General features: G+C 36.5%; 1 protein-coding gene across 4 annotated transcripts; it reads left to right on the top strand.

Annotated features, from left to right (window-relative positions):
- The first annotated feature begins 616 nt into the window (after positions 1 to 616).
- On the top strand, positions 617 to 16,694 carry LOC140158490 (cln5-like protein 1). Of its 4 annotated transcripts, none has more exons than XM_072181587.1 (6): positions 617 to 816; positions 4,935 to 5,140; positions 6,246 to 6,438; positions 8,177 to 8,274; positions 10,577 to 10,700; positions 11,902 to 16,694. In XM_072181587.1, exons 3-6 carry the CDS (start codon positions 6,328 to 6,330, stop codon positions 11,977 to 11,979), a joined length of 411 nt encoding a protein of 136 aa, XP_072037688.1. In that variant the 5' UTR covers positions 617 to 816; positions 4,935 to 5,140; positions 6,246 to 6,327; the 3' UTR covers positions 11,980 to 16,694. The 4 variants fall into 2 exon arrangements, 2 of the variants coding, with proteins under 2 accessions (XP_072037688.1, XP_072037687.1); XR_011859784.1 differs by having other exon boundaries at positions 11,784 to 16,694.
- The last annotated feature ends 410 nt before the right edge of the window (positions 16,695 to 17,104 follow it).

The following is a 17,104-nucleotide window of genomic DNA, read 5'->3' as shown; positions in this document are numbered from 1 at the left end:
AAATTTTTGGGGAATGCGCGCTAAAAACTTGTTTAGGGGGTCATTTTGCTCACAGAGGAAAACTTGTTTAGGGGGTGTTCGAAAAAAAATTGGTCACGCATGCGTACACTCTCATATTTGAGTGGCCCCCCCGGTAGCTAAGACATAGGGCTTTCACATGGGCTAATCAGATCATCCCTAACCTTAAAATTGACATCGCTAGGCTGGTCCGAAAAATATAGGGCGAACACTCCCCGCTCTCCCCTACGTGTGATGCCTGATACCATTGCATGGGCACTTCATGCCAACTGCTCATTGATTTGTGCGAGCGAGCAGCGAGGGAGAAAAATATCGTGTCAACTCTTCTAATTGTCTCTACCAATTACCTTGTAATATTATGAACTATTATTTTATTTCTAACCAAAAAATACCCAGCCAGAAAAACCCACTCGGAGACACCCCAGCCATCGCGCGCCATACTGTACTGCCCAGTGCCGGAGTGGTTTAATATGCCACTGGCTGACCTGAAAGTGGCCCTGATATTACTCATTAATATTCATATTAACACAATGACGTACAGCATGAGACTACCGGTATATAGCAGTGTCGGTGCAGACTAAGTGGTTACGGGCTATGGTTAACCTGTCAGGTGACATATTGGAAAATGGCAGTGAAACTTTTTAGTAGTTGGCCCAAAGTAATGTTTGTTCAACTTTTTATTCAATTAATCTCACTCTTTCTAGGCATATGTCAATTTGTGCATGTATCAGGTCAAGGGGCGACTATTGGTCCACCATTATGTCACTCGGACATTTATGACGTAGAGACGTTAACAAAGTAAGTCATGAAGTACTAGACTAGTACATGAGTACATGCCCAGTGCATGAGTGGGACAACATCATTAGTACAGTACTCGTAGTAAATTTATAGTTTTTTAGTGAACTCCTGCATAGTTTCCGGATTCAACGCATTTGCCCCGAGGATAGCTGGTGTACTCCTCCTAACCCGCAGTGCATTTACAGTTGGAGACGTTGAGACTTTTCTCGCTGAAATACTGTGAGACTGCTAGTGGTGCTAGTGTCAGTAAAATTTCCGCGCTGAAACAGTGTGCGATGTTAATGTTTGTTTTTTCCTCACTGAAACATTGTGAGATGTTATATATTTCCTCGCTGAAACATTGTGAAGTTTTTTCGCTTGCAGGAAAATTGTGTGACTTTTAACTCTTTGATGTTAATTATAATATCAACTTTTGGTGTTTTCTACTAACTTTTTGGCCCCAACCATACCCTGTTCTTCAGGGGTGCGCCTATTGTAAGGCGGGATTTACGAACTACTACTACTACTCGTTCACGTAGCGGTTCCGTTGTCCTACACCCATCGAATGTGCGTCATCGGCCCGGTCATCGGCCCTCAGACACACACACACACAGACATAGAGTATATAGTTCTGCAGTAGCATGTTTTGTTGATATTTTGTAATAACATCAACTGACAACTCAAATACAAAGGATAGGCCTATCAGTTGGCTATTTTAATGTTAGGCCATATAGGAATTCAAGTAGTAGATATGCGTCCACCGCCTGCATGCTCCAAAACCTCCCGCATGAAAAACTCATTATTTCAGTAAAATTTCATTTTGTGTAAAAACATAAAAATATAAAAAATTAATACGTATTGCAGCAAGAAATGGCCTACAAACGCATTTTTGCAGTCATCAAAAGTCACAGTGAATCCTCCGGTGGCCTCTGCATCCCGGGACAACAGCAGTACATTGTACACACAATCAAACTTGCCAACCGAATTTCATCTATGCAAATGAGCAAAAGCACTACTACTAAATAACTAATGACTATCACATGCTCAAAACCAGCCAATCACGTGCGTGAGATTGGTCACTTTTTGGTAGAATTTCATGAGAAAAACCATCATGAATATTGCTTGCGAACAAGGAAATGCACGACCGAGCAATGTAAACAAGAGCATGACTGCATGAAACAAACTTCCATTTACGCTAAACTAATTCCTTCTTTACCATAACAAATTTTAAATCAAATTACTGAAAGGATGAAATTTAAGCTTCTATGACACTCACAAATTTTGTGTGTTTTCATGCTGGCAAAAAGTCATTTTTCAAACAGCTATAACTTCCGTTCGGTAGCATGTTTTCCCATTCTGAAAACTGTAGTGACAGCCCGCCATCTTTAATTTTCCGAAAATCATCAATCGGTACTTTCCGGATCTTCATAAAAGCTTGTTTTCATTCATAAATCCACCTCGGCTTTTTTTTTTTTTTTCCGAATCTGGTCATGTGCTGGGCTCATGAATAATTAATTAGGTGGACTGGCTGGTTTCAATTAGGGTCGTGCAGTGGCGCCATTGCCGGTCCATGTAATTTGGTTCCCGGTAGCTTCTATTGCAAAATCCTGCAGTGGCAATGGTCAAGTTTACAACAAGTCAGTCTTACAATGAGCCGAAATTCACTGAGTCATGCCATTCAAGTACCAATATTGATTACCTCAAGTGGCCTACTGCAGTCACCAGATATATTTCCATGTTATTTTACAATAACAAAACCATGTTTTCCTTGATTATGGTATGAAATTGAGCAAATAAAATTCAATCTCACTCATGTCAATTTGGATTAAGGGCAACTAAAACTGATTTGAGTTCATGTGTTTATATGTTGTCCTATCCAATGTATAAATAAGACCTTTTATACCGTACGGGGAATTGGTGAAAGAATATTACAGTACACAGTCAATAAAATTTAAACGTCAACACTATATATATCAAAATACAGAAGACCGTAAACTTAAAATGGTGAGTGGTCCGAATTTTATAAGTTTACGCGTGGTGTACTAGTAGTACATGTAGTAGTACCATCCATACATATGGAATATTGCTGATATAGCAATTGATAGGCAAAAATGATGCATGCTGGGAATGAACATGATGAAAAGGACTCAAATTTGATCTTTTTTTTTAACCCTTTTCATTCCCAACATGCATCATGTTTGCCTATTAACAATTGACAATTGCAGCAATGTATACCTTAGGGCTCATATTGAAATACCCTACCATGCTTTCACACAGAAGATGGATTATATGCATCAGTGATACACCCTGCCTTTTGAAGTGGTCCATGATGAATGGGAAGAAAACAAACTGACTATGGCTCATCGCACAACCCAGGAAAGCGTGCTCCTAATTTAAGTGGCTAATTGCAGTGTTATAATCACCCAGGATTTTAACAAAAGAAGGCTAGCATAGGAAAGCTGCAGGATGGCGCACACCTTCCTGTGTAAGGGAATTTCAATATGAGCCCTTATCATGACATGTGCATGACATGTCATCATAATTTTCATACATTTGTGCTACATACAGTAAGCAGTAAATTAAGGTACCAGTTATGTTCACCTCCTGTATATCCTAAATAAAGACAAATATGTCATAATTGGAACCAGCAGCCAATAGCTGCATCCTTTAGCTCGAATTTAAGACCTCATTCGTTGAAATTGTTCAAGAAATAAAGACACGGCAATCCCAAAACCCAAGGAAGATAACAATTTAAAAGTTGCAGTTTGCACCTTCAAACATACAAACCATCTCAAAAGTTAGGTATTTATAGGACTTAGGAAACTTTCTTTCGCGAAGGCACCATGTCAACAATCCCTAGAAAAGTTGCTTTTTGCCTTGTAAAAGTATGTAATTTTTCGCCATTTTCTGCTATTCCTTTTCTCTGATCGGCACCAGATAGATCGGTCTTCCTTTTACACGCTATTAACCTGTGTACCGAGGGCATCAATTGATCAATTGATCGTGTATTGGCTGCATTATAGTGTTGTCATCTTCTCTTTTCTAGGTTTTTCTACTTTAAAATTACATCTCCTCAGTTCATCTACTTCCTCTCTTTTTTTCTTTGTCTCATTTGAACTCTTGTTTTTTTCCTCCTTTGAAATTATCTTGCTGACTCAGTCTCTCCCTCTGCTCTTGGTTCTTTGAGTCTTAGGTGTTTTACCATAAAAATCTGAGCTGCTTGTTCAATCTGTCCTTGGATAATATCATCTTGCCTTGTCTGTGATCTCTTTTTTGTGTTCATAAATTTTCTTCTAGAAAGTCTCATTTACATGTATATTCATTTATTTGTTCAGATGATAAATTAATGTGTAATTGTAAAGGGTATGTGGCTTCTCAAGCACCTTGCTGATTTTTCTGTGGCCCTTAGCACCATATTCTATAATTTTGCTCTCTGGTGTACATTATTTATATAATGCTGAAATAAATTTGTATATTTGTATAAATTCTGTAATCTATTTTATTATTAGCCTAGGGAATGGCGATCCATCTGGTTTTATCCTTAACATAGTCGCACTTTAAAAAAAAAGCACAGTGATTTATAGTGCGCTACACACAGACGTTGATCCACAAGCCTCAGCACTTTTTACATTACAGGTTATGTATTCAGGCTTTTACTTGTTAAGGTAGTAAGTTAAATGATGACTCCGGCAATCACAACATTCTGCCTTTATATGTTAGAAATACAATTATCAAGCACGAATCACATGGTTTTATTTGAAACAAACTCGTATTGACCATAAAAATGAATAAAAACAGCCGGCTCTTAACACACGATATTCAAAAATACCGCGCCGAAATTGTCTAGTGCAATGACGTCATGGTTACTTGTGCTCAATTGTTGTCAGCCTTCATTGTATTACTGGGACGTCATTGCACTGGACAAATTTGGGTGTATTAATTCGTTTTTATGGTCAATATGAATTTGTTTCAAATAAAACCATGTGATTCGTGTTTGATAATTAATTTTCTATCATATAATAAGGCATAATGTTGTGATTGCCGGAGACATCCTTTAAGATGTTATCTGATGTATCAATAATATGTTTGAATGTCTTCATTATGGAAATTATACATTTGAATTTTATTTTACATTTTAGGGCAACTTACTGGCGAGCTCCATATGCGGGTGGATGCTATGATAGTTATGGCAACACTTCTGCACCCTGTGATTTCTACTTTAGTTTCTGCAAACCACTGCCAACTAGTTTGACAGGCACAGGAGGCATACATGGAGGAGCTATGCAAAATTCCAGTGTAAACATGCCCTTGATTCTGGGAGGAACCAGTATCCTTGCAGATAGCTGTAAGTTAGGCCAAAATAAATTGCTTGCTTATCCTTGCTAGTGGATGATGGGATCAATTCATAGCCAATTTCATAGCCAAAACATGTTTACATGTAATTTGTAAACAGCTGTACATTGTACATAGGTCTAATAAGGTTAATAGAAAAAAGCCTAAATAGATGCAATTTATCAATCTGAAGAAAAAAACCAACACTTTTCCTGGAATTTCCAAAGTCATTAGGGTGGGTATTCTTTTGTACATTCAAGATTTTGTATTTTCTAGATTAGGGTTGGTCAGGCGAGGACAAGCAAACAATTATCTTTAGGTCTTTCATTTTTGTCTCATCAATATGTGTACATTCATGTATTGGTGGTATCAAAGGTCTGATACGGAGGTCAAAGGTCATTTGAGGTCAGCTTGTAAACCAGTATTAACCAGTACATAGGCCCCATACATACATACAGACCCAAACACACACCCAAGCACCCCCATGCACATCCACCCACACACTCACCCCAACACATACACACCACACATCCCACACACCCCTACATACTCCCCCACCTCATCATACACACACATTGAACACACACTTAAACGCCCACACCCCCTCCAACACTACCAACATGCACCCTCAAACATACCCCTAAACTTAAATCCAAGCCAAAATAAAAAAATAGAATCCTAAAACTACATAAAAAAGACATAGAAAAGGATATCACCCTTGATATAATAATGTAAACAGTATGAAATGCAAAAAAGCAATTTAAAAACACTCCTAAATATCAGGCAAGCCAATGTCTCAAGACAAAATTGCACGAACAGAGGACTTACAATGTACATGTATGACACCTTTTTGTTCCACAAATCAGTTATATACAAGATTGGGCCCTTCCTAAGGCCAATAAGCATAAATACCGATACAGGTCATAGCCTATCCCATAATCCTCATTGTTTATTCAGTTGAATGGGGTTGATAAATTAAGGTAAAAACACACACACATACAAGGTAGCCATTCAATGTATTGATTAATTGGCTATGTCAATGTGGTTGTTTATCAACCCTGATCATAACTAATTAACATAACCAACTGACTTTTTTTTTTTTTTTTTTTTCCATGCAGCATCTGGTACACAACTTGTTGTTGGATTTCCCGGTCCAGGAGATCCGTTACGTGTGGCACTTTAAATGGAATCTTGTTATTCATGCAGTGTGATCATCAAAGTGATTGGACTAAACAGTTTCTACCAGATGGCTCTGGTGTAGTACCAGGGCCTATAGCTGTAGAATTATATAACACTACAGAGGCATGTTCGGTAAGCAATTCTTTCATTTTTAGAATACAATTTTTCTCCTGTAACCTGAGCAATACCATTATTTTAAGTAGAACAAAGAGGCCAAAAGCAGAGTTGATCTATGTTGCAAATAATGGGCTCATGTTACATATCATATATATGAGACAATTATAATTCAACAACTCTTCCTATACCTTTGTACAGGAGCCAACCATAGTTAATCCGTGATGAATCAACACGTTTACAGTACTTAGCGTATACGCGAACTCAAATTAACAGAAGCATGCATATGTGTTTACGCGTAAAATTTGTCATGTCTGGAACTCAACACGCTTACAAGTTCAATTCAGTATTTTGGAGGTATATCGCCATTTTTTATTGTAGTTTTATTGTACTATTATTATGACGTCCCCCTAAATACAATGAAGGCAGAGAACAATTGAGCACAAATAACCATAACGTCATTGCACTAGACAATTTCGGCGGCGGGAATTTTGAATATCGCGTGTTGAGAGCTGGCTGTTTTTGTTCACTTTTATGGTCAATATGAGTTTGTTTTAATTAAAAACATGTGATTCGTGCTTGATAATTATTTTTCTAACATTATAAGGCATAATGTTGTGATTGCCGGAGACATCCTTTAATGTCATTACCTTTCTGACTTAAACGTGTTAAGATACACTTTCCCTTCACTCTGTTCGACAGTGTCTCACGCCAAGCAATTCCAAAAAGTTTACAGCCCCGGTACTTATATAATTACTGAAATCCCAAATTTTGAAAAGAATATATACATGTAGCATATTATGTTTCCTATGTACAGGTATCAGTTCAAATTCCATCAATTCAATTTGTGATTCCAGTATATGGAGTTGTAACAAAATAAAATCATACTGTATTTTTTATTGGAACACCCTGTAGGCCTTAATCACATACAGTGGTTATGACTAACTGTAGCAGCTTTCATAAGTACTTAGTTGAAACCAGGGTTGCCAAAGCCGCGATTTGGTAGCCAAATTGGGCAACTTTTGAAGATTTTCCCCACGACTTTTGACAATTTCCTGTCCCATTGATTTTTTTTTGATTTGATTTGATTGTTCGGTTTTGACAACCCTGGATAACCCAAGAAAGCCTCTATTGAAGCTTATTTCCATTGGGGTCCATTTGAACACCGGGGCGGGTTAGGAACAGTCAGGGGTTAACACCCTACTCTTTTCAAACTGGCTGCGAGATACATGTACAGGTATGACTCTCTGTACACGGGACCGACGGCTTAACGTCCCCTCCGAAGGATTTGAGTACTTTCATGATTCATTTACCCAATTCTAAATGAACCATGGGGAGAGCGGAAGTCTGAATTTAATCTACAGAAGTTGCCAATTAATTTCAGCCTTTTTTTTTTTCCAAGTCAATATCCCAGCAAATCGCCACCGCCGGGAATCGAACCCGGGACCTCATGCACTAAAGGCAAGTACCCTAACCATTGCGCCACGCTCTCCCCCTCCCCATAGACACCAATGGTTAAGAAAAAATTTGGGCGACTTTTCAACATTAGCTCCCGCAACTTCTGATAGTTTCCTGTCCCATAGTAACCAACGGTAAAGAGAAAAATTGGGTGACTTTTCGATTATTTGACCCGGGATTCGGCCTGAAATCTTTTGGCAACTCTGGTTGAAAGGTGAACAGAGAGTCCTGCTTGGCTTAACATATATAATGATTTCATCTTCCTTTGTTCATATTTAAATATGATTATTTATTCCAGTTTAATATGACTGTGCGATATGAAGGAGCATGTCCTAGAATTGGTCCCTCTCAACCAATTAAGCAGCCACTCAGTGCAGGATCAATACTTATTATAATGTAAGTACAAATCACCATGTTTAAGGGGGTACTACACCCCTCGATAAATTTGTGTATATTTTTGCATTTTTCTCAATAACTAATAACATAGTGGTAACAAAAGTTATGTATATTATAGGGGCAAGGAATGCAATTACTACAATGGAATTTCAGTGACCCAAGACAAGCGGTACGTTATTTATGATAAGAAAAGAGGTACCGCTAGGATGTACCTCATGTCCGATCATACTGAACCGCTTGTCTTGAATCACTGAAATTTCAGTGTAGTAATTGATTCCTTGCCCCAATAATATACATAACTTTTGTTACCAGTGTGTTATTATTTTTGAGAAAATTGCAAAATAGTCGCAAATTTACCCCTTAATGCAAGAAAGTCATCTCCAAAAACTGCATTCTGATATTCTCACTTTGAGTCAATTTAGTATGTCAAGCACAGGGGAGAGAGAAAACAGAGCCCGTACCACCAGTCAGTCTCCGCAGCATCCGATAATGAGGGCCGATTGTTCCATGAAATGCGACAGGCGATACTGCTATGCAATTACCGCGTATTTTCATGGTCTATCGCGTAGTCGCGAAAGCTCGTAATGCTCTATGGCGTATATGCGAAGGCACGCAACACTGGCGTGATTGTTTGACACGACACGATCGAACAATCGGCCCTCATGAATATGTGAGAACTCACCGTATACTGTTTAAGTCAATATTTTCGCGAGAAGATATTTTCGCGATTTTGAAGATTTTGTCAATTGCGTGAGAATTAAATTTCGCGGTTTTGATATTGATACAATAGAAACCTAATGCAAAAGGTTATTTTCGCGAGTTTTTATTTTCGCGATTTTATGTCCACTAGCGAAATTCGCGAATAAAAAAACTTGCGAAAATTTCTACTTTTACAGTACAATACACGGGGACTTTGACTGATGGTACGCTCTCTGTTTTTTCTCTCCACTGTGATGTCAAGACATACAATGTACATAGTGGTACATAATGGTGATGCTTTCCTGCAGTAACATATATCCTGTTTGCATTGGCACATATCCTAATTGATTGATCGCAGCCTATTTTGCTCGATCTTGGGATCAACCGCGGCGCATCAAATTGATACTTATTGATTGATTAATCCATTGCATACATCGTGTACAAATATTACATGTTTTCACCATTAACAAGTCAATTATTTAATATTTGTAAACATTGATGGTAAACCAAAAGATCAAACAAATTTGGTTCCATTCAGGAATAGATGATCACCTTAATTACAAGTAGGGTCTATCAAGTCAGTAATCAGCTCAAGTCAGTAATCAGCTCAAGTCTTAGAAGGCTTTGATATTAAAAAGGTGAACTTTTTGGAAACACTGAATGAATCGTGGCACACTGGTTAAGGTCTTTGCCTTTGGTGCGAGAGGTCCCGGGTTCATCCTCGCAGGACAAAAACAAATTTCTAAATCTGCTCTCCATGTGGGTCATCTGGTAAAGGTGGGGCAGATGACCCATGATAGTAAGCCTGATTGTTGGCTACACTTGTCTTTCCTGTTAAAATGCCCCAACCTGCTATCTATGGCGACCCCTTTCGTTCACCAGGTCACTTGTGCCAGGCCAAAATTTTGTCAGCATCATCTCCTAGATTTCAGTGTTAATGCCAAGATATGGTAGGCATTAAAAAAATGTTGAAATGAAATAAACTTTTCATTGTTCACTCAGGGTGACATGATTGTTACTGAGGGTAATACATACATGTATATGCAAGCCTATGGAATATTCTCTCAATGAAGTAAGCTAATTTCATGTATTTCATAAATAAAGGGTGCAGCATTATCCTTTACACCCAAATATGGTGTCCGACGGAGTAAAAACAGAAATAATGGGTGAAGCGCACCCGAACCCATTATTTAAACGTTTTTACTGGTGATGACTCATTATTTTGGTGTAAAGGATAATGCTGCACCCTTTATTTCTATTCTATTACCACAAAATAGTGCAATTTTAAAGAGCAAATATTGCTTTTTTGCCCAAATATTTGAAGTTGTTTACCTCAAGGTGGAGCGCGTACAGTGAGTATCGCGGAAATATTGTAAGCGTAACCAAGCGTAATGCTTTGCGTAGAATGTGTAACGGTACTAATATACTGCATCTCGCTTTACTGTTCGCTGTTGTACAAGAAGAACATAAAGTCATATTCATAACCGTCACTTTTCACTTTTTTTATTTCGATTTACCCCTAGCGACCATTCACACTAGCGCTTAATCATGCGATGTCCAAATTGTTTGTATATAATTTGTTTATTTATTTATTTATTCACAGATTTTTGGTTACAGCAGTAGTGTACCTAGTTGGAGGTGCGATTATGAATAAATCTGGTGGTGCAACAGGCTTAGAATTAATTCCGAATTTGGAATTTTGGAAATCCTTACCACAGCTAATTGCAGTAAGTTTCAGTAGACCTCCATTTACCAATCATTTTAGAACATGGTCAACTAATGCAGGCCACAAAATAAACTTATTTTTTGTGTGCTCTCCAGATCATAGCCGTAATAAAAATGTACGTTACTAGGCATGTTGATTCCAACGGTTCTTGCATTAACGGCATTTGGCCCGAGGCCAAGGTTTGAATGGCAGTCAAGTTAGCACAGTTAAAATGGCATTCAGACTTCAATGTGAGAGGTCCCAAGTTCAAGCCCCAGTGTGGTTGGAAATGTTAAATAAAACTTGTGATGAGTGGCAATCTTGTGCGATCTCTCTTAACCACGCATGGGTAAAACAGCACATTTGTGCTCCAAGTTGATCTCTAGACAAAGCATAGATGAGAGTGATCAAAACCCAGAAGTAAGACTGCAACCCCGTGCAAGTGATACCCTTGTTGGCTGGTATAAATCCCTGCTCTCATCATTATCATCAATGCATGCTGTATATGTTTTCATACACCGAACATTGTTTACAAATTTGATTGTAAATCTGCATAATAAAAAAAATACTGTCTTCTACCAATTGAGGTTTCTTTGGTGTCAAGCCTATACCTTTTTCTAACACCCTAATCCTCCCCTTCCCCACCAATCAACAATAATAATTAGACAAACAAATGAAGCTATTCAACAAGAATTATGTGCAATTCAAGGGGAATATATGGTAGGATGAATTCTGCATGGTATGTGCAGGTAATAGATGTTATTTTAAGGTTATAGAATTTGTTGCTGTCTTGCAAATCCACAGAGCTTTGCAGCAATAAATTATGTTTGTTTGTTTAAATGGTCGCTCCGTATGGAGACACACTTGGGTCCTGATGGGACCAGGCTTGACATGTTGTCTGGCATTTCTTGTCGATGACAGCACTAAAAAGCTCTTACATATTAAAGTCTTGTAGCAAATGTGTTTTCATAAAATCTATCTAGTAATAAGTTATAACAGAAATTCCACTAAGAAAGTGAAATTTTATTTATTTTTGAGAAAACATTAATGAGTATGCTGTTCACTTTGTTCATTAATTGCTGGTATATATGCTTGTTACTTTCAGGAGGGTGCTGTTTTCTTTTGGAGCTGTCTCTTGTGCCAAGGTAGCGGAACTGAGCATTCTGGTTATGAGAGTATATGAAGTCATTAATTGCTGGTGTGTATATGCTTGTTACTTTCAGGAGGGTGCCAGTTTCTGTTGGACTAGTCTCACAAGCCAGAGTAGTGGAGCTGAACATACTGGTTATGAGAATATATGAGGTAGTTAGTGGTCTCAAAATACATTGTATCAAGTGTGTATACATGTATATATACTAAGAATATATTCTATATTTTTCAGAAAAGAATTTTTATTTTTGTTTCTTGTCATAGAATACATGTAGTTAGGAACTCAAAATTTCAAACAATAGTTTACCCAATGAAATTAAATTGACCAACAAGTGTAATAAACATGTTTATAATATGCCACTGTTTTTCCATGAAGCAAGACTTTGACAAGAAATTATTTCATTTCCTGGAATATTTCCTTGTAGTGGAAAAAAGTGCTGATGAATAGTCTGGTTACAGGGTTGCAAAAAACAATTACAGCCCAAATGTGGCCAATTCACCAAAAAGTTGTCAATATTTTTCTCTGAACCATTGGTTTCTATGGGACAGAACGCTTATTGCAGTCACGATGGCAAATGTCGGAAAGCTGCTCAATTTTTTTTCGGAACCAATAGTTTCTATTAGACAGGAAATGGTCAATAGTTGTGGTAAAAACCTTCAAAGTCGTCACAGTGGTGCATTCCATTTAAAGGTGATTTCAGAAACCACTTTGATCCAAATCAAATCTAAAAACAGAAGATTATTAAAAAAATAGACGAGAATACATGAAATTTTTATTGCATGAACAATTGATTATGTTATTATCTTTTTGTAGTAGATGTTTTGGGCTATTCCAGCTGAAATCCATACACCCCTGTGGAAAGCATGGCCTTAATCTCCCACACAAGGAGTGTAGATTTTAAATGGAGACAAGCAATTCACACTGGACTTCAACTGGAATACCCAATTATTCTGCCTCAATTTTATTAATATAAAGACTAATGTGTATAATATATAATGACATTGAGCAGTGCTGAATTTGCAAAAATATATATTCATAAATGTGACCCATCACATCAAAACCGACCACTTAGCGGCTGGCTTCAATAGCAGATAACAATGAAAGACGATGAGAAAATATAAAGAAAATAAAAAGAAATTTGAGCTTTGTTTTGCCTCATAAAACATTTTTGCTGTATCTGATTTCAACAGGTAAGGTGTCATTTTAAAGCTAAAAAACAGCAGTTTATCCTAGTTTTTAGTCTCCATTTTCATTTCTGCCGCAAAGTTGTCGGATTTGATGTGATGGGTCACAAATATACATGCACTGCCTCTGGGTAAAATCAGGGTAAAATAAAACTTGCCCATATCTAAATATGCTGACAGACTGACTGTACAGGTTTACATATTGGTGGCAGTATACTGAATTATGAATGAAGCTAATCAATTGTATGCAAACCTTGGGCATGTTGGGTGCTGGCTATACTTTGAACTGTATATTTATATTATTAGTGATGCAAACAAATCAAGGAATATGTATAGATGTCAACCATATTCAATTTTGTTCTTTATTAAGTCATTAATTTACATGGTGTAGACCCAAAGAGGTCCTGACTCCACCATGTTTGCATGTCACGTTATTTTCTCTCATGGAAGACAAACAGTGTACCTCCAGATAATTCCGCTATGTGCCTGGCAAACTGTGATTCTAAGTGTATTGTTTGCATTCTGCATGTAGCACATCATGCCATAAATGTGCACTAACCACTGAATGCATAAAACTTTGTAACGATCAAGCTTAAATACACAAATTATCGTTCAATTTCACCATTTCAGGCTCTTGCCATAAAACGCTGGAGATACACTGTTTGCCCTCCATGAGCGACAAACCAAAATGGCACATTTACCATACTAACAGGACAATTGGATGAACTAGTTATTGCATGAATAATTAATTGTGTTATAATCTTTTGATAGATGTATTATTCTGCCTGAAGCTGCCTGTTGCATTAATGTCCAGACTAATGTGTATATTAGTAATAATGACATTGAGCAGGGCTGAATATGCAAAAAAATATATATTTATGAATATAATGTAAGAGAACAATCAATATAAGTACTATATAAAGTTTGCTACAACTGTCTTCCAGCAACAAAACTGAAAGTGCCTTAATTATTTGAACCTGTGATCTCAACACAAAATTCAAATGTACCTCAGATTTTTGGTTCACAACTTTGATCTTCATCAGGAGACGGGCAACACAGTTTTAAAAAAGTGCTTTGTTTTTCTGACTTATGTTTGATTTGAGATTCTTACAAGGGAACACTTGAATCAATAGTATCCTAGTTTGTAATAGTATACATGTAGTCAACAAAACAAGTCAACCTTATAAGAATATTGGTAATATCAAAATGTCTGTGGAGCGCTCTGTAGTTTCAGTGTCCTGTATGGAATGCAACACATAGTGTTCTCTCTTCCCTGCATACACTTTCAATTTGTAGTCTGTTTGAGAGCATTCTCCATTTTATACAACTGAACACAAAATTTTAAAAAAAAATTGAAATAATGTAAAATTGTTTACTGATAAATTATTGTAAAAGAGAAGATTACACCTTTGATGCATAAATTATGCACAAAACACACTTTTATAAAACAGACTATGGCTCAATAATTTTTGGATTTATACCGAAAGTCTTCAAAAAGACTTGCACTGTTTTGTTGGATATATAAATGCATGTAAGACATTTCATGTTGCGTTGTATTTTGTATTGAAATCAGCAAAGATCCCAGCATACATGAAACGTTTTACAGAAATGTTGAAATGTTGGGCTATATAAAGGGTGTATAAAGAAAATAAAACATTAATAATATCATTCAAAAACATTTTTGAAAACTTGCTGCAAAATCTAATATTTTAACACATGAAATGCCTTACACCATTTACTGAGCATGAGAAGCAACTCAGGCAAAATCAACTTTTCACTTTTAAAAACTTGGTAATGTCGCCCTCTATAGGCAGGATAATACAAAAGTATGCCAAAGCGGATGCACAGTGAGTGGAACCTCTTTAACACAAAATCTATGGGGCCACAGGTTTCAGTTTGTGTTATCAGGATTTTGTGTTATCAATGTACTTTTAACATACAAACGCAATGCCAGGGACTTCAAAATCACTTTGTGTTATCAGGGTTTTTTGTGTTAACATATTTTGTGAGGTTCCACTGTTAGTTGGATTACTTAAAATGTTTGCATGCATGAAATTTTGGTGAATTTTGCAAATGACATAATTTTATAGATTCACACAATTTTTATGCTTGCAAATGTTTCTTTTCCCAGTAGATCTTGAACAAGTTTGCAGAAATTGTAGATGCCACAAAACAGTGGTTCTTTTCAGTTCGCGAACAATATTGTGGGCAAAATTATTGTGTTTTACAGTACTAATATTCAGGGATCACAACGATATAGGAATAGACAATGGTGTGCCTCGATCAGACTGATAAGGCAAAGTGAAAGTCAAAAGAGCCAAAGAGAATTGCAGATTTGTGTGAGACTCGTTTAAGGACCAGTGTGTGAGGCTAATTTGCTGATTCACTTGTAACCCTCTAAAAGTGTTTATTTTACAAAAGCTTTGTTTTTGGAAATTATAAGTTTTATAAATGATTGTATCAAATGTATATATAATTATATTAATATTTACACACAATATAATGAGTGAGCTTCCTGTCACTTTATGTATATAAGTCTGTTGCAGACACAAATGTAGTGCCACAGTGGGAAAAAACACCAAATTTAATAATATTTGTAACATTTGTTACCATATTCTTGAACTATTGTTATTAATTTTTATCATTTCTAGGTTGATTTCATGATGAAAATGGTAGAATTTTTTGTGGGGTATTTAATAGTGAAATTTCTTGGGGAGACTTATACAAATTTTATTTTAGTGAACATGAATTATATTTTATGGACTTCTGTGAACATAACTTATATTTTATGGACTTCTGTGGACTTATAAAGTTATGAAAACTCAATATTCATACTTTTGTTTATATGTGACACAATCTGGTCCCCCCAGTCTGGTCCATGGAGGCCAAAGGAGGCATTTTTGAAAACTGAGTTGCTATAATTATTACCTTATACAAACATTAAGCTATCATGTACTGAAAACACCATAGGTCTAGCATACTTGAATCTAAAGTTATGTGATGTCTATTTTCTTATGTGTTTTATTGTTTTAACAACTCAATTTTCAAAATTTCCAAGTAAAGTCTGAGTGGATCAGACCATGTCATATAAGAGCTCTTATATTATATCAAATGTATGCCTAATCGTGGCATGCTGCTTGTATATTGTAGTAAAAAATATAGAGTAGTAATATATATGGTAGTAAAACTGCCACCATTGTTGTCAGTGCCACAGATATCAGCTTCATCTCAGGATATCATCATCATCATTATCATTTTCATCTTCATCAATAACAACACTTTTTGCTTTAATCTTAGAAACTTGCAGGAGCTAAAATGTTTCTTTTTTAAGCTGTGTATAATATAAACAGAAAAGATATTATAAATATCTTTGAAGCTGGCAATTAAGAATTACTTATAGTACTACTGTACAGGTTACTAGTATTATCACACTTTATTGTTTCCCTTGAGTCAACCTAGAAAGAAGCACAGGCCTATATCTATGTAATATACTGCTACCATTCAACGTCACCATCTTTCTTGATAGCTTAGTTGATAGAGCACTGGCTAGTAGATACTAAATGGTGTCAGGTTCATATCATGGCCAGGATGCACATTTTCTTCATTGGTGGACTTGAAGGAAAGAATAAATTGCAATCTTTTTCTTTGAATTTGTTTTCAAATTTTCCTTATTATATCGTTATGAATATGACAGACGGCGAATCAGATTCGCTTTTGGTAAATTCATTTTACATGCATTACATTTGAATTCGAGAACAAGGGATCAATGCTATATCTATAGAGGGCAGCATATCGATTTTTTAACGGTTGCCGTCGGTGACCGTACTGTGATGCACCGTCAACTAACCTTGTATGCCGCCCCTTTTGATTACTTATATATGCTGTTATCATCTGGTCTCCGTTAAAAAATGATATGCTGCCTCTATCATGTACAGCATTGATCCCTTGTTCTTTAATTCAAATGTAATGCATTCGTAAAATAAATTTACCAAAAGACGAATCCGGATTCGGCCGTCTGCCGTATTCCTAACGATATGTTCAGGTCAAAATATTAACTAGCTTTCAATTGTTATTTTGTTTCCAATTACTTAG

Source organism: Amphiura filiformis, chromosome 8, assembly GCF_039555335.1.
Source record: "Amphiura filiformis chromosome 8, Afil_fr2py, whole genome shotgun sequence".
NCBI classification, from domain to species: Eukaryota; Metazoa; Echinodermata; class Ophiuroidea; order Amphilepidida; family Amphiuridae; genus Amphiura; species Amphiura filiformis.
This window is presented reverse-complemented; position numbering and strand designations above follow the sequence as displayed.